Genomic DNA, 27158 nt, shown 5'->3' on the forward strand with positions numbered 1-27158 from the left:
CCTGCACATAATTGCCTGTTGCCAGCCACTGGGGAGGAGGGGGAGAGTTCTGGGGAGTTGGTCTGATAATAAGAACCTTTAACCCAGAACCTGTGACCCATTGACCCAGACACCAGTGCCAGGGACCCCTGCCCGACCCTTTTTCCTCCTGCCCTGCACAACCAACCATGATCATGCCTGCCCCATCCCTGGAATTGGCACAGACAGAAGCCTTGAGTCTGACCTCTGTATGACCCAGTCAAAGTACAGGAGGAAAGTGGTAGCTAACTCGGGTCAAAGTAGTTCCCCAATGAGTGTAGCCTTGGAATTGGAGAACCGCATGATCATTTCAAGGGCAAATGAAAACACTCAAAGCCAAGAAGTAGTTATTAATTTTGTGCCACTGTCAGGGCAATGGACAGGCACCAGGTGGGGGTGGGGAGGGGGCGGGAGCTAGTGTTCCCTTGCTAATCATGTTGCACCTAAAGTTAACAGAGTCACCCAACATGGACTTTGTGTGCATGCTGGATGCTGCCATCCATGGTGGTCCCCTGTCATGTGTGGTAGACAATGTGTGAGTGAGTCTACTTCACAGTGTTCAGCTGACATGCTTAATGAATAGCAGGTTAGGAATCATGTAGATTCATAGAAAGTAGGGGCTGGAATGGACCTGGAAAGATCATCCGATTCAAAGCACCCTAAGCAGGGCAGGAACACTGCTGAGATCAAAAGATCCCAGGAAGGCATCTGTCCAGCCTCTGAAGATTTCCAAGGTTGGGAACTGCACAACCACCTTGGGTAGTCTATTCCAGATTCTGGTCATCCTTACAGTAAACAAGTTCTTCCTTTAATCCAACCAGAAACTATCCTCTAGAACAATTTAGGGGCATTCCTCCTTGTCCTCTCCTGGGTAGACATTCCACATAACTAACATATTTTCTCTCATTCATTCATTCATTCATTCATTCATTCATTCATTCATTCATTTGTGATGGGCTAGCTGATAGTGATTTGGCCCAGGGGTTTTGAAAGGGTAAAAAATGATTGGAGGTCTTGGGATTCCCTTTCCTCACCAATGAAGTCCCAGAGTCTCACCCTCCATGTCCTCTGATTGGCCCCCTGGGTCACCTGGAGGGGAATAAAAGGGGCAGCACAGCTGACTCAGGGAGACCAGTGAGGGACCACGAGGAAGGAGTTTCAAAGAAATGGCAAGAGCTGGGCCAGCAGGGCAGGAGCAGTTGCCCCAGAAGAGCCTGAAGGAGCAGGACCTGCAGGCAGCAGTTAAACTCCCAGCAGCATGGCATGTAGTCAGCAGGAGAGGCTCCCTGCTGGGCTCCAGGATTCCCAGCGAGAGGCTACAGCCAGCAGGAGAGGTTCCCCAGCTCCAGCAAGAAGCTATGCAGTGACCCGAGAGGTTCCCAGCTCCGCTTCCAGTTTCTCCAGCAAGACTCAGGGCAGCTTGACATGAGGCGGGGGCTGCCAGAAAATCAAAAGCCCTAGCAGGTTAGAGCAATTCTAATACCAGTGGTTGTGTGGTAGAGTTTCTTCCTACTGTGTGGGAGCTCTGAGTTCAAGCTCTGGGTGGGTCAAGTAGGGGTGAGTGAAGTGACAGGGAAAGAGATTTTTGTTGGAGTGGACGGGGTCATTGTGTTTTCCCTCTTCCCCCCTCCAAGTACCTACACCCTATATCTCTTGTTATTTGGCTTTTGTATTTTGCGCATTTTATATTTTGTCAACCAGTATTGTTTGTTGTGTTGTTTGAGCTTTATGCTTTGGTAAACCTGTCTTTTGTTAACTGGATGAATATGTCTATGAATGTGAATGCCTAACCTTTATTGAATCCCGTCCCCTTGGGGCATTGTAGTGTCTCCTATACTACCTGATTTATACATGTTATGTTCCTACCACTGTTTCTCTCATTAAAAGTTGTATGGTTAATCCCCATTGGTGATCTGGCTCTTCTCTATAGGGGAAGGAGGGTGTCACAGGGAGAGACAAAAAGGAGGACCCAAAAGGGCAAGGGGGGAACCCCAGGAACAGGAATCTGGGGAGGAACAGGGAGGAAAAAGCAGAAGTAAAAGGGAACACTCACCTGCAGCGAGACCCGCGGCGAAGCTGGAACACCGGGAAGAGCCCACGTGAATCATCAGCCACACCTTCATACAGCTGCGGCCGGCTGGTGATGTCAGCCGGTCGGCGGAAATAAAGCGGGCCACCAGCAAAGAGGCAGGGGGACAGATGCTGGCAGAAACCCCAGCCAGAGGGGTCTCCATCAAGCTCCAAACGGAGTGAATGGGGCTGAAATCAGTGTTCCCCAGCAGGGAAGGATCCAGCTCCTCACGCTGCAAGCCAGAAGCTGCTGGCTGTGGTGAAAATGACACCATACTAGGAGCGGGAGCTCCCGTGCGAAGACCAGAAGAACAGGACGGAAGAGCCTGGAGGGACCCTGATTCCAGCGGCCACCATGGAGGAGGGGGAGGTGCTGACCCACTACCCAGCACCTGATCAGGTGGGACAGTGGAGGGCCTCAGGGGACCCAAAGATATAGGAGCCAGAGTGGCGAGGGAGAGGAAGTCCGTGGAAGGCCACAGGATCCTACGACCACATGGGGAGCCTAGGATAGCCCCATAAAAGTCATGGGGAGCGGGCTGTGTGTGATTGGGCCTTAAGGGCCGGATGTTGGTACAGAAGGGTCCCTCTGGGTGTGTCAGGAATGCTCTTTTCTTTTGGGGTTTTGTTGTGATCTAGTTTGCGTTTCCCACTTCTGGAGGGGTTGAGTATCAGGGCACAGGGGGAGGCCCCATTGTGGTGTGAGCCTCAGGATCGGGGTTAACATTAAGGAAAGTCAATGGGCATGAAAACCGGGGAGGCACTAGGGGCCTGTCGCTTGGGAGTTTGGCCACAAGAACAGCAGTGACCTGCCAGGCTGGGTATAAGGCAGGTATAAGGGCGAGGTAGAGGGGAGGTGGAGCCTCGCAGAAGACCACCAGAGAGACAGTGCGCCCTCAAGGGAATCCAAGGGATCTCACCCCACACTGTATTAAGATTCAAAGTCGTGGCAGACGAGATAGGGGACGACCACGTCGGAAGCAAACATCTACTCGACGGGCCACCTGGGGTAACAAGGCGGACACCATCCTCTATCCGGACCAAAGCCACCCGGGACAAGAGGTTCGAGGCCAGGCAGGCACAGAGGGTCCCTACACCTCCCATGCACTCGGGCACCTGCTTTGATCCCTTCTATTGGAGAGAGGGTACATCTTGGAGTACCACTTAGGTTACACATTCATTCATTCATTCATTTATTCATATCATGACTCACTGCCTCACCAAGTATGGAGACTGTGAGCAAGGACCAGTGCCTTGACACTTGGGTGACTTGTGGCTTTCCCTCTGTTGCAAGGTCCCAAAAGGGACCTTGCGGGTGACCCTCCTTGGCATACCCATCAGTACACGGCTCCTTTTCTACCTACACAGATTTTAGGTGCCCTTTTTGGAAAAAAAGTATGGACAACAGAAACAAAGTTGCCAGGATGGTGCCAGAATGTCTGCAGTACAAACCTTTTGCAGCAAAATGAAGGTTGGCAGGCTGGGCGGTGAACTTTTCTTGACCTGCTGAATAAGAGCCCTATAAATTGAGGGCCCAGGGGCCCAGGTACAGGTACCCCTTATTGATCTGAGAAAACAGCATACCAGGGGAAGAAGAAACTAAGAGCCTGGTGCATGTGCTGGGGGACCCTGAGGTGTTAAGCCAATTCAGCATTGGCAACAGCCCAGCCACAAACTTGCACATCTACCTGGATTTCTCCAGGAGACTTGCCCAACAGGGGCACAAGATGGCAGTCCAGTGCAGGTTGAAGTCCAAGAATGTGAGATCTGCTTTCCAACGTGGAGTAGCAAGAGCTCATCAGAATGGCACCCCTGTGCTTAATGTGCCATATTATTGGTACCTCCAACCATTAATGGATGTACTTGAACACTAAACTGAGAATGGCTGGGATGTGATGTGAAGGGGGTGGGTTGCGGGATTGCAGTTAACACAATAATCCCCCACATTCCTTCCTTCCTTTGTTTTCAACTCCTTTAGGTATGCTGCCATTGCCACTGCCACCATGAAAACACAGGCCACGAAGGAAGCCTGAGAAAGATTGCCAGACAGATAGGATTGTCAGCACCATCAGTACCTGTGTGGTTGCTGGAGATACCAAGACAGGCATGTCAAGTCTGCGGCCAAGTGTTGGCTAGGCAACGCAGCAGGAGGTATTCACGAGAAAGGGAGAGAGAAGGGCAGTCCAGCTTGGTAACAGAGAAAAGTGGTGTTGCTTATGTGCAGTGATAGTAGCTGAGTATTGCTAATTAGTGGTCATCCTGTTTGTTGATTTAAGTATAAACAATGCCTATGGTTACTTCATGCTTGTAAAAAGATCTTGTAATAAAACTCATTGCATATTGCCTGAGGTTTAAAAAAGTTGAAGAGTACTACTTCTTGCTAATGTTTACCTTGAAAATTCTGTAATGGTTGCTTGGTTATTTTCTTTAAGTTATGCTTAATAAATCAGTAAACGTTAATTATGTAAAAAAACTTTTCTGCCTTCTTTTCTTCCAATGTGGGTGGCCATCAGGAGTTCATCAAGCCAGGGTTCCAGGCTTTGTTCTTGGCTTTGTTGTCATCACTGCCAAATGAAAAGTTGTTTGCAACATTAGGGAGGGTTGCTTAACTTGTAAAACTGGAAAAACCAGTAAATTTCCAAGAGGCAACAGCATGGCACTTGGGGGGCAGGGTATTGTGGGTTGAGAGTGGGGGGCACTGCCAGAGCCAGGGGTGCCCTGGTTGTGAGTTGGGGCAGCAGGATGGCTCAGGGTCCTGAGTCCTAGAGTGAGGGACAAGGGATTGGGCTGGACCACGGCACCTCATTTTGTAAATGGAAATATGGTAACCCTAATGAAGGTGCCTGCTGCTGTTGTGTGGGTCTGACTGTGTGGTGAGACTGTGCAATCATGACTGGCATGGGCACCAGCACAAGGAAGCATGGTGGCTACAGGCTAACTGCACTCAGTATTATAAGTAGGTGGGTGCCACTTGCTCTAAGGGCATCTCGCATGCTTCCATAGGTCTGACTGTGGGGAGACCTTCCTTGTGCAATCGTGAATGGTGCAGCAGCCAACACAAGAAAAAAAATCATCATTCAGTCAGGGGCAGGGGCAGATTTTAGGGTGATGGTGCCGTCGTCACCCTGGCCAGGGGAAGTGAGTAAGGGGACATGGATGTAGGTCTGACTGTGGAATCGTGACTGGTGCAGACAGCAGCACAAGGGAGTGTGGTAGCTATGAGGTACCTGCACTCAGTGCTATGAGAAGGCGGGCTCCATTTCCTCTGTGTAACTGAAGGACAAACGACAGCAGTCCTTGGCACCCCCTTTAGGCACCCAAGTGGCTCTTCATTCCTGGATTGAACCAGGGGTAGATTATGTGGTAACTGTACTGTTCTCATTAAGGGCTGCCAGCTGCCTTGGGTCTGATTCTGGGGTGACCTTGAGCAATTGTGAATGGTGCAGCAACCAGCACAAGAAAAAAAAGCATCATTCATTCAGGGGCAGGGTCAGATTATGAGGGACAGTGCCATTGTCACCCTGGCCAGAGCATGGCCAAGGGAGTGAGTGGAGGGGGCACGGGTGTCTGTACAAGAGAATGAACATTGGTTCATGTCGGCCTGGGTGGACCGAAGCATCTGGCATGCAACACCTCGAGTCTGAAGAAACACATTACACCCAGTTATCGAAACAGGGCAACTAACTTCTTCCCTTCCTATCTGCAATTCAAAGCAACATCTGGTGGACAAAGGGGTGAACTACACAAAAGTTGCAGTGCCATCTGCTACACAAAGGGGCTCACTACACGTCTTTGAGTGCATTTTTGTTTGCATGTGATGAGTTGATAGACGTGACATTTTAATTCATGGTGACCCAAACTAAACTACATCCAGATGAGTTTTCTTTAGTGTGCCAGAAAGACTTTTAAAATGTCAGGAAAACCCACACTTGCAAACTGTAATGGCGTTGGAATGCAAGAAAAGACAAATTTTGTCATGTGTACAAGTGCCCATACTGCCCCCAAAGCCCTTTTGTGGCATAGCTGATTTCATCCAGGGAACTCTTTTGCCAGTAAAAGTCGTATCTACAGGACCTGACTCACCCAGGAGATTCATTCCATCAATCTCTCTCTTGTGCAATAGAAAACATCTTACCAAGAAAGAAGAAAAAATTCAACACCCAGCTTGCCATCAGACAGTTTGGAGGTAAACAGACTGCTTTAACTTTTATATAAGCCAAATTTGCCTAAAATTAACTTTTCCACCCAGGGGAATTTATAAGATCTTTTTATTCTCCTGTGCAATGTGAAGTTTCATTTCTACCTGGGAGAAATGTTACAATCTGTGCATTCTCTTTTGCCTGAGGAAGGGCAAGTGAGCCCGAAAGCTTGAAAATAAAGACATTTTTTTGCAACCATTTAGTTGGTCTAATAAAACATATCCCCTCTGTCAAGAGCTCTGCATATTTTTTGCCTGTAGACCAACACAGCTAAAACCTGTATCCCTGAAACATGCAAGATATCGCAATTAGCTGCTTTGAAATGAAATTTTTATAATTTCTACAAAAAAAGCAGCAAAAATCCAACACCCAGAGACCTGGGGAATTCCACCCCTGCTCCAGCCAGCCTTTTGTTTGAGCTGAATTTGCATACCTGGAAAACTAGCTCCATACTACATAACTGCCTCACCCAGGAGATTCATTCCATCAACCTCTCTCCTATGCAATAGAAAACATCTTAAGAAGGAAGAAAAAATTCAACACCCTGCTTGCCATCAGACAACTTGAAGGTAAACAGACTGCTTGAACTTTTATGTTAGCCTAATTTGCCTAAAATTAACTTTTCCACCCAGGGCACCTATAACATCTTTTTATTCTCTAGAGCAATATGAAGTTTCATTTCTACCTGGGAGAAATGTTACAATCTGTGCATTCTCCTTTGCCTGAGGAAGGGCGAGTGAGCCTGAAAGCTTGCAAATAAAGAATTTTTTTGCAACTATTTAGTTGGTCTAATACTAGATATCACCTCTGCCAAGAGTTCTGCATCTACAGGAAGGCATTGCTGGAGTAGCTAAACTGGGGTAGTTCTATCAGCAGGAGCTTTTCTAGTGTAGACTGAGCAGCCATAGAGCAGCACAGTCCAAGTGAGGTTGTGTGGATCAGCACACAGATCCAGAGCTCTTCCCCCGCCCCCATAAGGTTTGGGCTCTTCTCTGCCTGGTTGGACATCTGCTTATAAACTATCTATGGCGTTTGCTGAGTTGAAATGCCCCAGCAGGCCTCTTCACTGACATCCAGCCCTGAGGGTAGGAGGGTGCTGGGGCAGTGTGGTTAAGCTGTCTTTCTACAGCTCCAGAAATGTGATCTTGACTCTCACTCTGGATTTATGCTGCAGATTGCTCCCAGTCAACCCAGGTGTAAGTAGGCACCTGGTCATTCAGAGGGAATGGATTGGATGCCCGCTACGTCATATCTTTGTGTGCTGTTAGCTATAGACAAGGACATGCCTTAACCAGGCCAGCCCAAAGGGCCCAGCCAGGGCAGGTCTATGTCACCCTGTCTCTTTGGACCTGTTGGATTTCTCTGAGCTCTCATACACAGATGACCTAGCAGGGAAATTATTTGCACCCAACAGAGTTATCTACTCATGACAGGGGAAGAGGGGTGGGGCTGGGGAACACTGAGCTATGCATCACTGTGGGCAAGGGCTTCTCATGCCAGCCTGACTAACCAATCAGAACCTTAACTCTCAGTTTCCCCACTGTCCAGTGAGGATGCAATGGTGTTTGCCAGCATCACAGGGCTGGGAAAGGGCTGGATTCACTGTACATCCCTGGGATGAGATTGCCAGGATTTAAAGGTGCATTCATGATCTTTTGTACTCAATTATTCCTACACTACATGGCACAGCTGTGTCAGGTCCAGGATTTAGAGTGCATTTACACCAGTATCACTAACATCAGCTTTGTACAAGGACTTTGATCTGCCAGCAGGCAGATCAGAGTGCCCCCCCCCCCCCCCCCCCCCCCCCCCCAAATCACCTTCCCCACAAAGACCCATGTCACGCACAGACTGTTCAACCACTTGAAGCAATGGTTTGGCCTGATCTCCTCAGCCCTGAGCTACTGCTATGGTAGTAGCAGGGACAAAGGAAATTATTAACTGGCTCTGTATAACCTCAATTACACTGAACCCCAAGGGGAAAAGATCAGTAGCCTGTGAGCAAGTCAATCTTTGGCCCATGGGAATCTGCTCTGGTCCATGGCTTGGATCTGATACTTGGCACTTTTCTCCCATGGGACAGTTGCTATTTATAAGCCCCCACCTCCTTACAGTTCTTACTCTACGCCCCTGATATCTTTGCCTCTGCTGTAACTTGGCACTGAGAGGCGCAGCTCCTGTCAGTTCTGTCACAAGCTACCTCTGGCTTCTGTGAAGGTCTGAAAGGCATCAAGAACTAGCCTTCAACCCAGCCATCTTCTAGGTCTTCAAACATTCCTAGAACTTGTATTATTTTCTTTCTCCCAGTCCAGAAGCCATGTACTGTGCCAGGAAGGGACAGCTTTCCACTACACAAACTCTTAGCAAGGGATCTCCAACCTGGTTCTGCACACATGAGATGGGAGAGGAGTATGAACAAGGTTTAGAGCAGAGGTGGGCAATTATTTAGGCTGGAGAGCCACTTAGGGAGTTTTGATGAATTGCTGCAGGCCAGGTCAGCACACATTCCTGCTGCCAAGCCAGGCCAGGTCAGCAGCTCACCAAAACTCCCTAAGTGGCCCTATGCCATGGCTTCGGCCCTGCACTGTCACTGCCCAGTGATCCCGGCCCTAGCAAGCAGGGCACACTTGGCCAGACGCAGGCAGGGCACACTTGGTCGGATGGATGGGATGGGGTTGTGGGTGGATGGAGGAGTGGCATCTGGAAGCAGGATGAGTGAGCAGGGCCAGGGCTGGGATTATGGGGCAATGACAGCATGGGGCTGGGCCTGGGGCAGAGCCCGATCCACCCCCAGCACTCTCCTGCAAACAGAACTGTTGCCCATCGCAGGGACATGCAGGCAGTGGATCGTGGCTCTGCCCTGGGCCCCAGCTCTGCGCGGTCACCACCCCACAATCCTGGCCTCAGCCACAGCCCCCCTGGCTCCCACCTACCTGTCCTGCTCCAAGATACCACTCCTCGCCCACCCACAGCCCCATCCCATCCGCCTGGCTGAGTGCATCCTGCCCACATAGGTCCTGGGCCAGTCTCCATGGAGACCCTGCCCACCCACTCCATCTGGTGCCCCGGCAGTGGGTGCAGAGTGGGTGGGCCAGGGTGCCCAGGCAGCAGGGCGGGGCTGGCAACAGTGGCGATGCTGGCAATGGCAGTCAGAAGGAGCTGGCCGCTGCAGGGGCTGCTGGGAAGTAGAGTCCAGGCACCTCACCACCCCTGCCCTGCTGCATGCCTCGGGGTGGTGGGATTTGCAGCATGCACCATGGCCAGGACTGCCCCCCCATGCCTGGGCCAGGTAGGATCAAAGGACTCACTGTGGGCTGGATAAATCCCTTGGTGGACCAGATCAGGCCCACGAGCCATATTTTGCCCACCCTTGGTTTAGAGGAACACAGCTGGCTCAAACATTCTTGATCACTGCATTTTGGAGTTTCACAGCTGGACCTCTACTTGAATAAGGGGCCAAACCAAACTCTAGGGCTTGCCCCCACCATGCTTTGCAGCTCTGCCCACTTTCTAGTCTGCCTCTCTGCAGATTTACATTGCAATTGAGGCCACCTCTCAGGAGTGTGCACTTCAAAATGCTCACTCCCACAGAGGTCCCAACCCCTTGCAGAAAGCTGCTTTGGCTCCACTGCTGCTCCTTATCAGCCTCACACACTTTGGATGAACTGCTTAGGGCAGTTTCTATTCCAGTCTGTTTATGAACTGTCTTTCAGCCAGTCAATTACACTGTAACTCATCTCTCTATAATGTTTTACAACACTGCTGTGAAAAACTGATAAATGTGAGGAAGGGTTGTTCATTTCCTGTGATTAATGGAGTTAATAGATGATCTTCAAAAACACACCTCTCCTATATTTCACAATCAGCAGTCAATAGCTCTAGTTATAGATTGACTCCATGAACAATGTCTGATATGTTGACTAAAGTCCTCCACACTACCATAAAAACTACTCCAGCTCTTCTTTCCGCAGCAATCTCTGCACCACTCAGCAGGAGAATGGGGAAGAGTTCGGAGGATTTACCTCAGACCAAGGTGAACACATTGTCTGCATTTACCATATTCTCGCTTTCTCCCACCATCTGTATCAGTTTCCTTGCTTAGGAGTATTTGATATAACTGCATCTGAAGGAGATGGCAGGTATCTGCGTTGGTTATGAGAAGGGGCTGGTATAAGCAATGGAATAGGAGAATCTGAGAGTGTATGCTGCTGACCAGAGGCAGAAGGTAAAGGCAACTTTAAATGTGATCATTGCAGGAAGACAGATTCCACACAACGTGACCTGTCAGACTGACCCTTAATGCTGGGCTTTGCCCATGGCTTGGTTTGGCTTGGAGAAAGAGTGGAAGCCACTCTGCTCCCAGTGGGGGAGGTATCCAACCTGCCACTCAGGAGTGGACTGCTGGCCATCACCTGAAACACATGAGGTCCACGCATATGCTGTTGCTGTTGCTAGTTCCCTTCTTTCCTGCTCTTTCCCACCTCCCCTTACGCCAGCCTTGTCTTTAACACAGCACAGGGAAACCACCCAGCCTCACTTTGTACTTGATCAGCTGCTGCAACTCAGCAAAAGACTTGGAAACTCTTGGGAGGCGCTTCAGTAAGGGCACAGGAGAGAAGAGCTATAAGCATCAGGCCCATTCCCTCACCTCCCCCTGCCAGGGTAAGAATGACAGAAGGAAGAAAAGGATCCAAGGAAGTGAGGGCTTCTGGGTTTTATTCTGAAGTAAATTTGCAAGGAACATGATTTTAGCTTGCAGTGACTGGCAGAGTCCAGGGCCTGATCCTGTTTGGAGCTGAGCATCTGCAGCTTTCACTGAAAATACTGGGTTTTAAAGGCACAGATCTTTCCCCTCAGCCTTTTGTAAGAGTGGGCCCCTGTTGTGAGGGATTTTGAGCGACTCCTTTATAATACACATTAACATTTATTTATGGTCCACTTTCCATGCTGGGGAGGATGCCACAGAAACAAAGCTTTTTAAGTCAAATACTGCTTCTTTTACTGCATGGCTGCACTGCTCAGGGTGTTCTGAGTAGCTACTCTGTTGTAAGGGTCTCTGAATGTGCTACATGGGAGTGAGGAAGAGGATGATTATTATTTTAACTCTGTTTATATATGTTAGTGAGATGTCTGCAGCAATTCAGTTGTCCTGTTTGTGGCTTCCTTGTTTTGTACCTTTTTATTTCCAAAGTCTGATCTACACCCAGATTTTTGTACCAATTTATCTTTTTTCACTGAGTTGTGATTTTACCAGTATCATTAGATTAGTACAAACCCTAGTGTGGACACAGCTATTCTGCTTTGAAAGTGCCTTATTCTAGTATTGCTCATGTCCTTTCCCACGTAGAGATTGTTATAGTGGAACACAGATATTCATACCAGTTTAACTGTGTGCATATTGAAGCAGAGGGGTTGTACTAAGGTAGGTAAAATGATACAGTGTCTGTATGTAGGCATAAAGCTTGGCCATCTGATATGCTGTGGGGTGATGTAGCATGTTGCAGAGAAGAGACGCTCACTTTGCTCTCCCTCTGAGATGTTCATTTGAGTCTATCTTGTTTTGCCATTCCCTTTAAATGTAAGTCATGGCTACCTAGGCTGGGATGTGATGCTTGCTCTTGACAAAAGGAACTCAAACCAGTTCTGGGGGCTCCCTCATGCCGGGGTCCTTTTCTATGGATTCCCTGAGCTTGCTCGACTAGAGCAGCCAACACAATAGGAAGCAGCATCACACGCCCTTTCCAAAGCACTCAGCAGCACTGTCTGTTTCGCATTTGATCTTTTGGTGCTGTTGCTTTCTCTACCGTTTTTGTTGTTGCCTCCAAGGCCCTGCTATGTACTAACGAAACCAACACAGGTCATATAAGCACACAGCAGCTTTCAGTGAGTATAAACTTCATTCATACTACCAGCCTTCATTCATACTACCAGCCAGGTGATCAAACTGGTGATAGTGCAGGGTTAAACACAAATCCAGGGTGCTTTTGTATTCTATTGTTTTTATATGTTAGAAGCACTTAACATCAGCCTGCAGCACTGCCCACGCATCATCAATCATAGTTGGTGCCAACACCTTACAGTTTGCTGATTAATGAACTTATTTAATTAGAGCATTCCTTCATAGCATTCATATCTATTGTACCAGGTTTGGCTGTACCATCCTGCATGCTTTCCTTATCTATCTCAGATGTTCTTGAATGAACTCCAAATGTTTTGATGCATTCTAGTGCTTTCTGAAGATCTCCAGACTTGAAGGTTTTAACTACCTGCTCTTGGCCTGCCTTCTGGCCTACAGTTTCCCCATGGAACAGCTTAAATAAATAGTGACTTCCTTTGTTTTATATCTCCCTTGACACCAGAATGGCAACCCTCCTTCTGCTCTGAATGACAGGACACCTGAGATCATTGCTGAATATCCATGTGGGAAGGAGCCGGTCCCTGAGAACAAGGTGAGGCAAGGGCTCAGCTAAGGGTACCTGGGCCACTACCTTTACCTGAGGGATTAATGCACTGTAAGTTAGGGCTCAGCTAAGATGTAAGCAAGGAGGAAAACATAGCTGCAGTGCCCCAGAAGCAGGCCAAAGACCAGGCTGTGAATCAGCAAATTATGATCTAGCTGTATCTTACTCTTCTCCTCCTGGAGGAAGTGATTTTTGCCAGACCCTTAGATGGTGATGATAACTGGCAAGCAAGTCCCATAGCCGTCACTTTGTGAGGATATAGCTGAAGTTCTTCTCACTACCCTCCCTACTTACTTCTTGCTCACCAGTATGAAAAGGGACAATAAAGCAACAGGCAATGGATCTGGGGACTTTGGAGTGGCAGAGGCTGCTGCCCTAGGTCTTTGTAGGGCCTTTGGAGGAATAGATCCTAAGGCCAGAGAGGTCTGACCTCCTGTATACACAGCACAAGCTCAAGTCCATGCAGACAGAGTTTTGCCCCAGTGTCTGGGGAGCTCAGTACAGCCATCACCTAGAACTGGTTCCTGAGCTGTCACTGACCTGGGATGATTGCTCAGGCTTGGAGGAGACAGGAGAGATTATGCTCCAGAAACCAGTTTGTGGGGGTGTTGCTCAGTGTAAGGAAATTGTAGCACATTTATCTTGGCAAAATCTCCAAGCCCTGCTCTAACTGCCCCAGAGCTAAAATCCTCCTTTCTCCCTTTCCAGCCCCACACAGTGAGCATGAATCACACAGGGCCAGCCAGGAAGGGGTTTGACATGATCTATAAGATTGAAGATACACCTCCATGGTACCTCTGCATTCTACTTGGCTTTCAGGTAAGGAAGGCTCTGAGGAGAGGTCTGAGACCCTGTCCCTGCAGGTGACTGTGTTTCAGTCTCATTTACTAGGGGACAAAAAATACCTACAGGCTACAACTCCTGTGCACAATCTCTGCAAAAGCCCAAGGCACCACTGACATCCTTTAGCCCAGACAAAATGTCCATGGTACCTAGGCAGTCCTCCATCCAGAGGCAAACTTTGTTGTAACTGGGAACAGAGGTGAAACTCCACCCTTTTCCCCAGTCCAACGAATAGGCATAACAGGGGGCTTCTTCCCCTTCCCTTCTCCAGCATTACCTGACCTGTTTCAGCGGCACCATAGCTGTCCCGTTTCTCTTGGCTGAGTGCTTGTGCGTGGGGAAGGACCAGTACACTGTCAGCCAGCTAATCGGCACCATCTTCACCTGCGTTGGGATCACGACACTTATCCAGACCACTGTGGGGATCAGGTGGGTTCCCTCCACTCAGCTCAGCTCTTACATCTTACAATTACTCTTAAAGCCTTGTTTTCTATTGAGATGCTGGGATGGAAACTTAGAAAGTGAGTTAAAAACAGAAAGAACTTGCTAATGAAGGTCTTTATTCTTGGTTTTGCAGACTCCCGCTGTTCCAAGCAAGTGCATTAGCCTTCCTGGTTCCTGCCAAATCCATTCTTGCCCTGGAGAAATGGAAATGTCCCCCAGAAGGTAACTCAAGCTTATTTTACTCCACTGCGGTATAATAATGAACTTGACTAAGTTAATGCCTCCTCTGAGGACACCCTTGTAGCCCAGTGTCATATGTCAGGATTACAGACTAGGTTCCACATCCAGCTTCCTAGCTGCTATCACATAGGCAACATGGTCTAGTCCAGTGGTCACCAACCAATGGATCTCGATCCACCAATAGATCTTGGATCCTCTTGTGGTAGATCTCAGACCCACTTGGAGTCCGCCCGAGGCTGGGGTGGGAGGCTGAGTGCCTGTGTGCATGCATGCGTGTGCCCCAGCCCAGCAGGTCAGTCTGTGGGGGAGGGGAGGGAAGGGGCCTAGAGTGAGGCCCTCACAGTGAGGGACAGTGCTGCAGAGGCAGGAGCAGAGGTAAATTGAGTGGGGTCCCAGCCGGGTGGGATTTACCTGCTGGGGAGGCGCACCCCCAAATAATTTTTTCTCAGTCTACCCCCCTTCCCTTCCCACAGACTTACCTCCTGGGCGGGGGAGGGGGGTGGGGAGTGGCGGCAGTGAACGGTACATCTTGGGTTGCTTTTAAATGCCAAAGGTGAACTCCTACTTAAAAAGGTTGGAGACCACTGGTCTAATCAATCGATAGCATGTTGGTCTGGGTATCAGGAAGCCTGGGCTCTTGTCCCAGCTCTCCTACTGAGTTGCTGTGTGATCATGATCAACTTCTCAGGCCTTGATGTGAAAGGTCATGAGGTGTGTAGACAGTGTTTAGCACTTGGTGGGGCTGTAGGTAAAAAAAATGTGTATTATGTAGTCAGGCCTTATAAAGGGGCGAAACTGAGATGTTTTGAGCCAGAATTTCAGAGGTGCTGGGGATGGCCATTTCTTCCAGATGCGTTCTCTGCACGGAGGATCAGATCCCATAGCACAGGGCACCCTTCAGCTTCCAGGCAAGGTACAAGCGTGGGATTGGACTCCCCACTGCATTACTCCAGCTTAACCCAGAATGCACAGGAATGACACTAGAGTTAATGAGCATAGTGCAGGGTGAATGTAGACCATTAGCAAATGCATCTGCCCTGAACCCTCAGGGATGTGGGCAACATGGAGAGGGTCCAGAGGAGGGCCACCCGCATGATCAGGGGTCAGCACGGCAGGTCCTACGAGGAGAGGCTAAGGGACCTGAACCTGTTCAGCCTCCACAAGAGAAGGCTGAGGGGGGATCTAGTGGCCTGTTACAAACTAGTCAGAGGGAACCAGCAGGCATTGGGAGTCCCTGTTCCCCTGAGCGCTACCAGGAGTGACTAGAAATAACGGTCACAAGCTGGCAGAGGGTAGATTCAGACTAGACATCAGGAGGCGCTACCTCACTGCCAAGGCGGCTAGGATCTGGAACCAACTTCCAAGAGAAGTGGTGCTGGCTCCTACCCTGGGGATCTTTAAGAGGAGGCTGGATGAACACCTTGCCAGGGTCATTTGACCCCAGTACTCTTTCCTGCCATGGCAGGGGGTCGGACTTGATGATCTGCTCAGGTCCCTTCTGACCCTACCAACTGTGAAACTATGAAACTCCTGTTATCCCTGAGCACTGATGCCTCTAAATCCCTCCTTCTATTTTCTAGAGGAGATCTATGGCAACTGGACTTTACCACTGAACACATCGCACATATGGCACCCACGGATGAGAGAAGTAAGCGCCACTCAAGGGCTGCAAGCCCACTCAGGACTCCACACAGGACAGGGCAGGGCAGTGCAGGGCGGGGCTGGGCCTGGGCAACATCCCTAGGAAACTGGCCAGGGCAGTCCTGTGAGCCAAACCACATGGCTTGCTGGGATGGTGGGGCCATGTGCCATCTCCTTATGCACCATGCAGTGCTGGTGTGCAGTTAAGCAGGCCTATGGTCCTCTCCTGCAAGGGAAACCCACCTTTGGGCAGAAAGGCTGTGCTGAGCATAGGCACTGCTCCTCTCCCTCAGGAGCCACTAGACTTCTGCAGCTGTGTTCAACATCCCTCACCATGGGCATGGCCTAGAGTTCCTCCTCCTCTAGAGCCTGTTGGCCCTGGCAAAGTGGCTCCAGGCCCATGTGAGGTACACTCTGATGCCTCCACAATCCTACAGCCTCAGCTCCCAAACACAGAGCTACACTGATCCTGTGAGACCTCCAGACTCACACAGATATTGCCCTTTTCTGTGGCACCAGTATGGGGACTGAAGCCTGATGGCCTGTGATTCCTCAGAGATAAGCATGCGTTAAGAGGCCTTTTTTTCCCTTTGCACAATAGATCCAAGGGGCGATCATCGTGTCCAGCCTGGTGGAAGTGGTCATCGGGCTTGTGGGCCTCCCTGGGGCACTGCTCAGCTACATTGGACCCCTCACCGTCACCCCCACTGTCTCCCTCATAGGACTCTCAGTGTTTCAAGCAGCTGGGGATCGTGCCGGATCACACTGGGGCATTGCAGCACTGTACGCATTTAGTTTATTCCACAGGACAAGAAACAGAGAGGATGGGTCTCTAGTTGTCATTGAGGGATACCCTGATACTACTTCTGTATATCCTTATGGAAAGGTTTTCTATGGGAGTTGTGCAGGTGTATGTCTAAAGGCAAAATTTGGCCCTTGAGCTTGAAGCATAAGCAGCACTAGGAAATATTATTGGGGTGTGGCTGGGCAGTGCGGAGCGCACCTGCCTGATCCCACCTCTCCCTGCTGCAGGGCTGTTCCGGGGCCGGTGTGACCTGGTGCTGCGTGCACGGCAGCAGAGGAGCATGTGGCAGGGGTGCTGGGTGCGGTGCTGCTGGCCCATTTGGCGGGGGGGCGCCAAGTCCTGTTAGCCCCGGTCTTCCGCTGCCTATGACTTGAAGTGAAACTCCATCCCCAAATGCATTTGTTGATTGCAGAAGGTTTTGCCCTATGGACCCAATCCTGCTCTAGCTGAAGCCATTTCTCGTGACGCACTGTGATCATGAGACTCCCATAATGTATTGTAGCTAGTCAAATGAAGGGGAAATCCTAGTGGATCATATGAATCTAGCTGGGGAGCCTGGCCAGAAGAGAGAACAGGACATGAGGTATCCAAATGGCAACTCTCTTGCAGCAGCTCTGGCTGACACAGAGTAATATCCAGCTGACCAGAGTGAAACAGTTCAGTTCATTTTGACCCAGCCAAATGTTTTGATTCAAGGTGACCTGACCCCAAATAATTTTTCCCCCAAATGGTAAATACTGTGAGTAAAATCACCATTTTCCCATGAAAAATTGTGATCTGCAGAAATACACATTGGAAAGAAAATTCTTGACTGGTTCTGCCCATCACCCAAAGCACTACCCCGGTCTAGTTCCATAGTGAAAAGCAGCTTGGTTCAGCCAACCAAATGCACGAGGTGAACACACAGAACCAGGATCAACCCTCACTATTGGTCTGTGATATGTGTTCTCAGATACACCCCAAAACAAAACCCTCTCTTTAATGAAGCAGAAACAAATAAGGAAGGAGGTCGCTGGTCATCAGAACCTGCCATGCTCTGCAGTCTGTACACTCAGCACCGTGGCCTGTGCGTTCGGCACGTCTCATTCATTCTTTAGCCTTCTGAATTATGGAATTTGTACTTGGGTGTCTGAAAAAAAAATCATCTTCATAGTAATACATGCAGTTTCAGATTGACCCCCAAAGGAGAATTTTTTCAGGGTTCTTTTTGTGAAATGAAGATGGCAAAAATATTTGTCCCAGGTTGATCCAAAACATTATGTTGTCCCCCTTTAAGGCTTTTTTAACACAGGCCAATTCATAACCTAGCAGGTGTTTCAGAATGAAAAGTCAAATGCCTCATTTTGCCATATTAAATGGGAAAGTTCAGGCTGTTCCAAAATTTTTCCCATTATTTTTCTACTAAAAACTATTTATTAAGTTTGATTTAAATATATGAATAATTTCAGTTGTTTCCCCCCCCCCCAAGGCATTCTTCAGTAAAGTTCCTATTTTTAGAAAGATTTCTCCTTTCCCTAATCCAACCACATCCATCACTTCACCACTTCTCCTTTTGACCTAGTCCCAAGGACATACATGGCTTTGCATGAAGCCAATCTTAACTGGTAAACTCCTTTGAGTTCAAACACACTAACCGGCCAGTGGTGTGAGCTTGGGGTCCTAATGAAGTTTTCTTTTTAACAGGTCCATTTTTCTGATCATCTTATTTGCCCAATACCTACGAAATGTAACGATTCGGCTGCCAGGATACAGATGGGGTAAAGGATGTACTTTGTTCAGGATCCAGATCTTCAAAATGTTTCCGGTATGGCCAGACTCATTACAAGGGGCTGGCAAAACTTTACCACCCAGAGGGTGGTGTTAAATAATTCCTTCAATGTATTACCTAGTTCTTGTGGGTCCACATTACTGGCCTAAAAAATCTCTGGCACTGTGGATGGACTGGGGATACAACAAACACGGCCCTTCCTGTTGCACCGCCAGGACCCAAGATAGCAGAACTCCTTGGAGATGGTGATTAGGCCGGGAGGGAAGGGAGTTATTAATAACACTGGGGAAAGCTCAGAAGACTGCAAGGGTTGCCTGGCCTGCACGTGTCACCACTGCCCTCTACTGGATGGTGAGGGAACTATTCTGCAGTGTGTCATGGGCCTCATACAGCCAGCTGCCAAAGGGCATGTTGAAGTGACACAGGCCTGTGAATTGTGGATCCAAAGGATCCACATGCTATCTGTGCCACTGCCATGACCAGAAGTGCAACTGGGGTAGAGTGAAGGGCGCACCAGCCCTGGGTACAGATCCAGAGGGAATGCTAGTATGGTGGCCCCCCAGCAGCCACTGCCAGGCAAAGGGCAGAGAGCTGCTACCAGCCCCAGCCCCAGCAAGACAGCAGGCAAGGAGACAGCCCAACAGCAGTCACTGTCAATAAGACCCTCCCATGCTTGTCCCCTCTCCCACCCTCTTTCCTCCCTTCCCATGTTACTCTCAGGTACTTGGCATAGCACTCCCCTGCCCCCTGCCTGTCCAGGGAGCACAGGGATTTCTATGAAGCCAAGAGGGCCCCACAGCTGTCAGGGTAGGCCTGGATGACATGGTGGCAGGTCTGGCTGTGTCAAAGCAGCTCTGCCATCCACAGCAAATGTCCCCCTGCCTGGGGTGCTGGTACTGAGCAGGCATGGAAAGCAGGTGTTACCTGTGCCTGTCTCCTCCCCAGATCATCCTGGCCATCACGATGGTCTGGCTGCTGTGCTACCTCCTCACGCTGACAAACGTCTTCCCGAGTGAGGCAGACGTGTATGGCTACAAGGCCAGGACTGACGCCAGAGGGGAAATCATGTCGACTGCACCTTGGTTCCGCCTCCCCTATCCATGTGAGTAAGAGCGCTCCTGTCAAGGGGTTTGGAAAAGGGGTGCCCAGGAGTGTACTTAGGTTTCTGTGCCACACATATGCGTGGCTGGGACACGTGCATGTACAGCCCCCACACGCACCTATACACACACTCCCCTTCTGCACAGCCCAGCTTCACTCGCTGGTGTGCATTGGACTAAACGCACTGTGTGCCCCCCAGGCAGAGGCAGGAGTAGGACCTCCTGCCCCAACTTAATACCTGCCCCACTGCCCCCTCAGTGTGCTGCTTCCTCCCTCTGCTTTCTATACAACAGCCTTAGACCAGGGCAGAGAAAGTCCTTTCCTCCCAGTCAGACACTGAGTAATGGGAGAAAGAGGATTCTTGCCTTACTGACCAGCCCCATCTGCTAGAGTGCAGAGCCCTCTTGCACTGTGCTGTGGCATGGTGGGGCAGAAGTGACTCCCAGAGGGTCACAGGTGCACTGAGGTCAGCACCAGAGTAGGGAAGCTGGCAGCTTGTGGCTGGAGCCCCAGGAGCTGCTGCATGGGTGGTAGCACTGCAGGAGTGGGGAGGAAGGCCGTGTTACTGGTCACCAGGTGGTTCTCCAAAGAGTAACGTTCAGCCCAGAAGCATATCTGTAGTGTGGGTGTGGTAGGGAGGCATTGGATCGAGGGCCTTGCAGCTTCTGTATTTTAGGGATACTTGTGCCATGGTGAACCTCACTGGGAGGATAATGGGAAAACCATCCTGTACCAGTAGTCCTGGCACCTGGGCACACTGAGCTGTGCTGGGTCCTGTCAGGGCACATGGTTTCCAGGGCAGCTCTTAGGCGTAGCAGCTAACCCCTTGTTCTGTTTTGCCATTCCCAGGTCAGTGGGGGGTGCCCACAGTGACAGCTGCGGCCGTGCTGGGAATGTTCAGCGCCACCTTGGCCGGGATTATCGAGTCCATTGGGGACTACTATTCCTGCGCCAGGCTGGCGGGGGCTCCGGCACCACCTGTCCATGCTATTAATAGGTATGGTCCCAGCATCTTGCCTGCCCCTCTAGTCACCAGCAAGCATGCACAGGGGAACCAGAGTCTGCTCCACAGAAGAGCAATCACCACTGACAAAGGGCACTGAGAGGAGGCTGAGAAGGGAAAGGGACTTAGGCTGCTTTCATATGTGAGTGCCCAAAATTAGGTGCTCAAATAACCATGGCTTGGATTTCCAAGGCACCAGGCAAATGCATTTCCACTAAGTTCAATAAAGCTGCAGCTGCTCAGCCCCTCAGAACATTTGATGCTGAAAGCTGGATGGAGATATCTGTAAGCATCCAAATTTGACTGCGTTGGCTGGAACCCCAGTGACCCTGCGTTGAATGAGGGCTGTGACCCCCCCACAACCACCATCTCTCAGGGCATCAGTGAGCACTGTGAATGTGCCAGGCCCACATAAATGCCAGGCTATGTGCAAGTGCACTAGCATACAAAACAACTGTCAGGAGCCCACCCCATCCTTTGTGCTGGACCAGGAAATGACCTAGCTTAAAGTGGCTACAATGCCAGCCGCCACAGTAGGCACCATGCTCGCCAGTCATGGAAGGGCAGCATGGAATACACCTCCTCCCAGTGCAGGGGTCTTCTGCTGCAACACACAGTCTCCAGGGGAGAAGCTGGCATTCTTGCTGGGCTCCTGCCACACTGACATACCCAGTCTAGCCCTAAGCAGCATCACACATCTCTGCCGTGCAGCAGCAGTGCTGAGAACTGCCAGTACCCTGGAGACTGCATGGAACACTTTGAATGTTTTCTTCTTTTCAGAGGCATTTTCACGGAAGGAGTTTCTTGCATCATTGCTGGGTTGCTGGGAACAGGCAATGGCTCCACCTCCTCCAGCCCCAACATTGGCGTCTTGGGCATCACAAAGGTACTATCCAGGGATCATTGCTTGGACCTTTCCAGGTGCTATGCTGCTTTGTATCTGAGCAGTAGTATGTGCAGGGCAGAGAGGGTGGGGGTGTTTCATGGCAGCAGCCTGGAGGTGGTATAGATGCCCTCAGGGACTTCCTCAACACAGCTTGGGCTAGCAGCTGTGGGTGTCACTGCAGGCCATGCCTAACATGGGACTTTTACTGTTAATAGGGAGAAAGCCATGAGGTACAGGAATAGGGAGAGACTTGATGCCTGCTGTGGTGAGCATTGCTGCCCTGCCTCCATGCTTGGGTTGCAAGGTACAGAATCAGGAAGCTGCCAAGCTTCTATTTAAAGATGAAAGTAGCTGAGAAGCGTGAGATGTTGGTGCGGTGTGCAGGGAAGGCAGTGCTGGCAGTCAGGGCAGGGCATGCGGAAGGCCCGTGTTCCTTCCTTGTTCCACCACAGATGTTCTTTGTGATCATGAACCTCAGTTCTCTGTGGGTGCCAAGTGACTCCTGAACACCAGTGTCCTTGGAGGGCTGAAGCTCTAGAAGGGCCAAGTCTCACTAGGGCTTTTCATCCAAGGCAGTAGGACATGCTGCTGACAGTAACATTACAGCCAATAGCTCTTACAGAGAATGTCTTCAAGCACCCAACTCTCATTTCATGACAGTGAACAATCCCTCTCTAATTTCTAAAGCTGTATGTAGTGTGGCCAACTTGACAAAGCACCCAGGGGGCTGGATTCTGTTCTGCCACTGAGCAGAGGTGACCTTTGACAGGTTACTTCATCATTATTCAGTTTACCAGCTCACTATCCTACTGAGCCCTTGCTGATCAACTTCCCATTGGAAGAGAAACCACTGACTGGGAGTTTCTATGTTGTTTGTTAGGGCACTGTGTTTATTTACACTACATACAGAAGTCTTTGAACAGGGGAAGTGGCAGAGAGCATAAAGGCAATCTGCTTTCAGGAATCTCAGCCCAGTTTTCAGGGAGCAACTTTGCCTCAAGAACTGACTATATTTAGAAAGAGTGAGACAAAACTCAAAGAATCTTCCTGGTTTTACCAGCTTCCCCAGACAGAACCTGCATCATGAAACCAGCAATACAGTGTTTCTCTTAAGACTGTACACTAGATTATACTCCAAGAAAAGGAGCTGGTAAAACTATGCATCACTGAACCACCTGGTATCTCATGCCCTAACAGAACTTCTCTCCTCTGTAAACTGACTTGAGATCATGTGAGAATGATGATGATGTTCATGAACAAACATGAAGCAATTTGTCTCACCTTGTTGGTGATGTTCCCATACAGGTGGGCAGCAGAAGAGTGATTCAATATGGAGCTGGTATCATGCTAGTTCTGGGAACCATTGGAAAATTCACAGCTCTGTTTGCCTCACTCCCTGACCCCATCCTCGGAGGGATGTTCTGTACATTATTTGGTAAAATGTCTATAGATCGTTTATATGTTCAATCAGCAGGGTCAGTCCAGAACTGACATTACATTGCTGGACTCTTCCCTTTTTTCCCCTCATACATTCATGTACTATTGGATAAAATGCTGTGGCTTACAAAGCTTGAACAATAAAGCTGAGATCTGCAAAGCTGCTCATGAGACTGGGAGCTCAGTGCCCATCAGAACTGGCTTTGAAGATCTTATCTTCAAGCATTGCCTTTCCTTTGAGCATCAAATCTAGAGAACAATCTCTGCAGCACAACTGCAACTCCATAGGGTCACTGAGGCTGGTGAGGTTGGCAGGGGGAAGCAGAGAGAGGTGTGGTACTTACTTCACACTTCATATTTATCTCCTCCATTTGTCACCTGATGCTAAGGCTAGGTGCTGCCAATGTCTGCAAGGGAGATTTCAGTCAGCTGTTATACTGTTCCAGCTCAGGGAGGTAACCCTAGGATTTGGCTATTCAAAGACAAATTGGTTTAACTTTATATCAATTTGTTCATTAATTCAGTTAAACCAGTGCAAAGCATTGTGAACAGTTCTTTTAAACCTGGTTTAATACTGAATTAACTTGATTTGAGCAAGGTTTAAATTGAATCAGGAGCATCTGGACAGGTCTTTTGCATCTGTGTGAGGAGTAAAATAGTTTGCTGTTTGGTTATTCCACCTCTACCTGGAATACATGCCTCTTAGCTCAAAAGATGAGCCAGCAATCACAGCAGCCTCTCTCAATGAACTGTCCCTACTGTGTTTGCATCCAGGCTGAACTCTGCTTGCACATTCACAGGCATGATCACAGCTGTTGGCCTTTCCAATCTGCAGTTCGTTGACATGAACTCCTCTCGCAATCTTTTTGTTCTGGGATTCGCTATGTTTTTTGGGCTGACACTGCCAAACTACTTGGATTCACACCCCACTGCCATTAACACAGGTATGTCTCCATGGCTGAAAGCCTCCCAAGGTATGTGACATGCTCTGTTAGTACTGCATTGAGCGGTCCCCTTTACTGAACTGTTGGTTTGATGGCTTCTATACAGAATGTAGATCCCTAGGATGCCATGTAAACATGTACTAGCAGTGATGATTGAAATCACAGTCCTTAATTGTGACAGCCTGACTTTAGGAATTTCATACAGCTTCCATAGGAACACCCTCAGGCATTTAAGATCTTTGTCATGCTCCATATTAGATCTAAGCCCTAGCTGGACTTTTTCAACATGCAGCTGTTGGTTTCCTCTCCCTTTGCCATGTGCTTGCAACTCCCTGAGGCATTTTGACACAGGCTGGGCTTCATAAATTAGATTTTTTTTTGAAGTTTACAGAAAACAAAATATGATCTTCAAACAGGACAATGAGCAATGGGGGTGGGGATGGGGGTGGTGGAGAGGAAGTAGAGCTGCCACTCTGAAGCAGCTACATTGCCTCAGGCCTGGGATTTGGTGTGGGCGGTGAGCAACTGCCTGGGCTGTACTTTGCAGACACACCAGCAATGTACACACCACCATTAAACTTCTTAGACTCAATCAGATAGTTATGCCCCAGTCGCATGGAGGTTTGTTTCTAGACAACAGCCGGTAATCCCCATTAAACTCACCATTCTTACTTTTTAATGATAATAGCATCTAACCTGACAGGTGCACTTGCTCACTGTCTTACAGGTGTGCCTGAAGTGGACCAAATATTAACAGTGCTGTTAACAACAGAAATGTTTGTTGGGGGTAGCATTGCCTTCATACTGGACAACACCATTCCAGGTACAGCTGCTGGAAGACAAGATATTAAGCCTTTATAATGCACCAATATGTTATGAGTCCACTTCTCATAGAGCATGTTGCCCGTGTTATGATTTCAGGCCTTGCTGAGGAAGTTAAGCCATATTAATTGCTGCTGGCAAATGATCCATCTTCAGCAAGAAGCATGGACTTCTTTAAAACTGTATTTTGAGATGGACCATAAAAATCCTTTAAGACAGGGCTGTCCAGCTGGCAGGCCACAGCCAAAGGAGTTAATGAGTGGCCCCCAAGCTCTTATCCAGCCACCACTCCCCCTATTGCTCCCATTGCTGCTGCAGCCAGGGGTCTCTAGGCCAGTAATTCGCAACCACCTTTTTCAAGGGTGTTTGGGGTGCCATGCAATCCTAGTAGTTAGGCATGCAAATTGTTTTTCACATTGTAGAATCCTCTCTCATCTGATGTGGTCTTTCTGAGTTCTTTGCAACAGAAAAACTGCTCTATTATTTTTCCGTAGTCAAAAGAGAGCAAAAATTAAGAGCCAGCATTTTCTGAGTACCATGACATTAGCAAGGAGTGCCTTAAGTTTCATAGGGTTGAGAACCACTGCTGTAGCCTCTCCCTCCCTCCATTTATGATGCCTGCTCCCAACCCAGGAGACAGCACAGCTGAACACGGAGTGAGAGAACAGAGGTGAGGGCTATCTTTGTGGTGCAAAAGCTAGCTATGCTAGCCACACATACAGGGCAACATAGGGGCCATAGCTCACACTAGTGCAACCCCAAACCACCTAGAAGTTGGATAGCCATGCTTTAAGATGGTTTCTCCAAGTATACAACACTGGCACAATTGGAACTAAATATAAACATTTTGTGACAAAAAGAAAAAACTTTAGAAAGCACTTCAATGAGGTATTCATTATCAGTCCCACACATCCCCCCACTGCTGCCCTTTGTGCCCAGTATCAGAGCATAAGTAAGGATCACTAGTGACAATCATAAATGAGCAGAAACATCATTCAGCAATACAACCAGCTAACTTACAATGTCTGTCTGCCACAGAAGGTCTGAATGAAACACTATGACAGTATTTTTAAAAAGGGCAGGAAGTCTTGAAAACAAGCAACAGATGTTACACTATAAGCTTGTTCCTGCTGTCTTCCTGCATGCAGTTTCATAGTAGATCTTATGCTGGCAAGTACAGTTCATGTTCAGTGATGGCAGGATAATCCAATGCAGGGAACAGACTGCAGGGAAGTTTTCTTCTCTGCTTGCGTAGACTCAGATTAGCCAGGTGAGTTTGCATCCATCAGAAGCATCAGATACTAGCCACTTGAGGAGGCCGGATCCCACGTGAGAGAGATCAATGTACTGACACAGTATTGGGTGGGGTGGGAATTGCCTCTCCCCAGAACTGCCCACAAAAATACTTCTAACTTGAAAAGATTAAGTTACTTGCTACCCTACTGTTGTAGGCAGCTCCTCTTCTACTTCTCTTGCTCTACTCTTCTATTGCTCCTCTTCTACTTTAACTACCAGTCTTGTATGTTAACCTAAACTCTGGGACCTTTACCTCCTCCCAGGGACGGAAGAGGAACGAGGACTGGTGCAGTGGAAGGCAGGAGCGCATGCTGACAGCAGCATGTCTGAAAACCTGAAAAGCTACGACTTCCCATTTGGGATGAATGTGGTAAAAAGGATCCACTGGCTGAAGTATGTGCCAGTGTGTCCAGTTTTCAAAGGATTCAAGTCAAGGACAAAGAATCATGACGCAACGGAAGATGCACAAGACAACACAAACAACTTAGCCGTATGCACGAAGGTCTGAAAGAACTGCATAGAGGGTGGCATGGGCAGAACATGGGGACAGGCACTTATTTCAGAGGGCCGCTTAATGAGTTTTGTTGAGCTGTTGAGAGCCACAAGGGTAGCCTTGCCCCTTGACAGGAGCCCCATCCCCTGGTTGCCATCTTGGGACCAGAAGACCTGTCCCCTAGCCCCCAACCTTTGCTGTCAGAAGTCCCTCCCCTTGCCCCCAGAAGTACTGCTTTTGGGAAGAGGGATTTGCCATCTTGGAACCAGAAAAGCCCCCACAAATTCTATACTTAGTGTTTGATTTTTTTTTTTTTTTTTAAAATCAACAATGTATTTTATTTTAAAAAAAATATTTGTCTGTGTGTGGGTGATTGCATAATACCTCAAAATGAAGTCTTATTCTTGTATAAGAAGGGGGGGGGTGTGTGTGTGTGTGGGGGGGGTATGGGTTGTGGGCACATAGCAGTGAGCAGGGCTCCCCCCAGATGTGCACAGGTGCATGTGGGGGAGGGGTGCGGTGTTTGTGGGACGTGATTGTGTGGGAGAGGATGTGGTTTGCAGGGGAGTCTGCAGGTATGGTGGGATATGCATTGGAGCTCCCCACACATTCCCTGCCTGAGCTGGTCAGCATCCACCCCTGCCTGCAACAGCCCAGAGCTCATGTGCCCTATAGCACCTCCCTGCC

The 27158-nt window shown here is 49.1% G+C and overlaps 1 protein-coding gene across 2 annotated transcripts; it reads left to right on the top strand.

Moving 5' to 3' along the window:
* Nucleotides 1-10212: 10212 nt before the first annotated feature.
* SLC23A1 (solute carrier family 23 member 1) lies at nucleotides 10213-26866 on the top strand. 2 transcript variants are annotated; one of them, XM_014606542.3, is made up of 15 exons: nucleotides 10213-10320; nucleotides 12647-12736; nucleotides 13457-13567; nucleotides 13863-14020; nucleotides 14169-14257; nucleotides 15856-15923; nucleotides 16518-16699; nucleotides 18405-18525; nucleotides 19435-19591; nucleotides 20440-20587; nucleotides 21374-21479; nucleotides 22785-22914; nucleotides 23717-23860; nucleotides 24588-24683; nucleotides 26242-26866. In XM_014606542.3, the coding sequence occupies exons 1-15, from the start codon at nucleotides 10285-10287 to the stop codon at nucleotides 26484-26486; spliced, it is 1881 nt and encodes a 626-aa protein (XP_014462028.1). In that variant the 5' UTR covers nucleotides 10213-10284; the 3' UTR covers nucleotides 26487-26866. The 2 variants fall into 2 exon arrangements, with proteins under 2 accessions (XP_014462028.1, XP_014462029.1); XM_014606543.3 differs by lacking the exon at nucleotides 10213-10320 and adding an exon at nucleotides 10839-10949.
* The last annotated feature ends 292 nt before the right edge of the window (nucleotides 26867-27158 follow it).

This window comes from Alligator mississippiensis, chromosome 9 (genome assembly GCF_030867095.1).
Source record: "Alligator mississippiensis isolate rAllMis1 chromosome 9, rAllMis1, whole genome shotgun sequence".
Lineage (NCBI taxonomy): Eukaryota > Metazoa > Chordata > Crocodylia > Alligatoridae > Alligator > Alligator mississippiensis.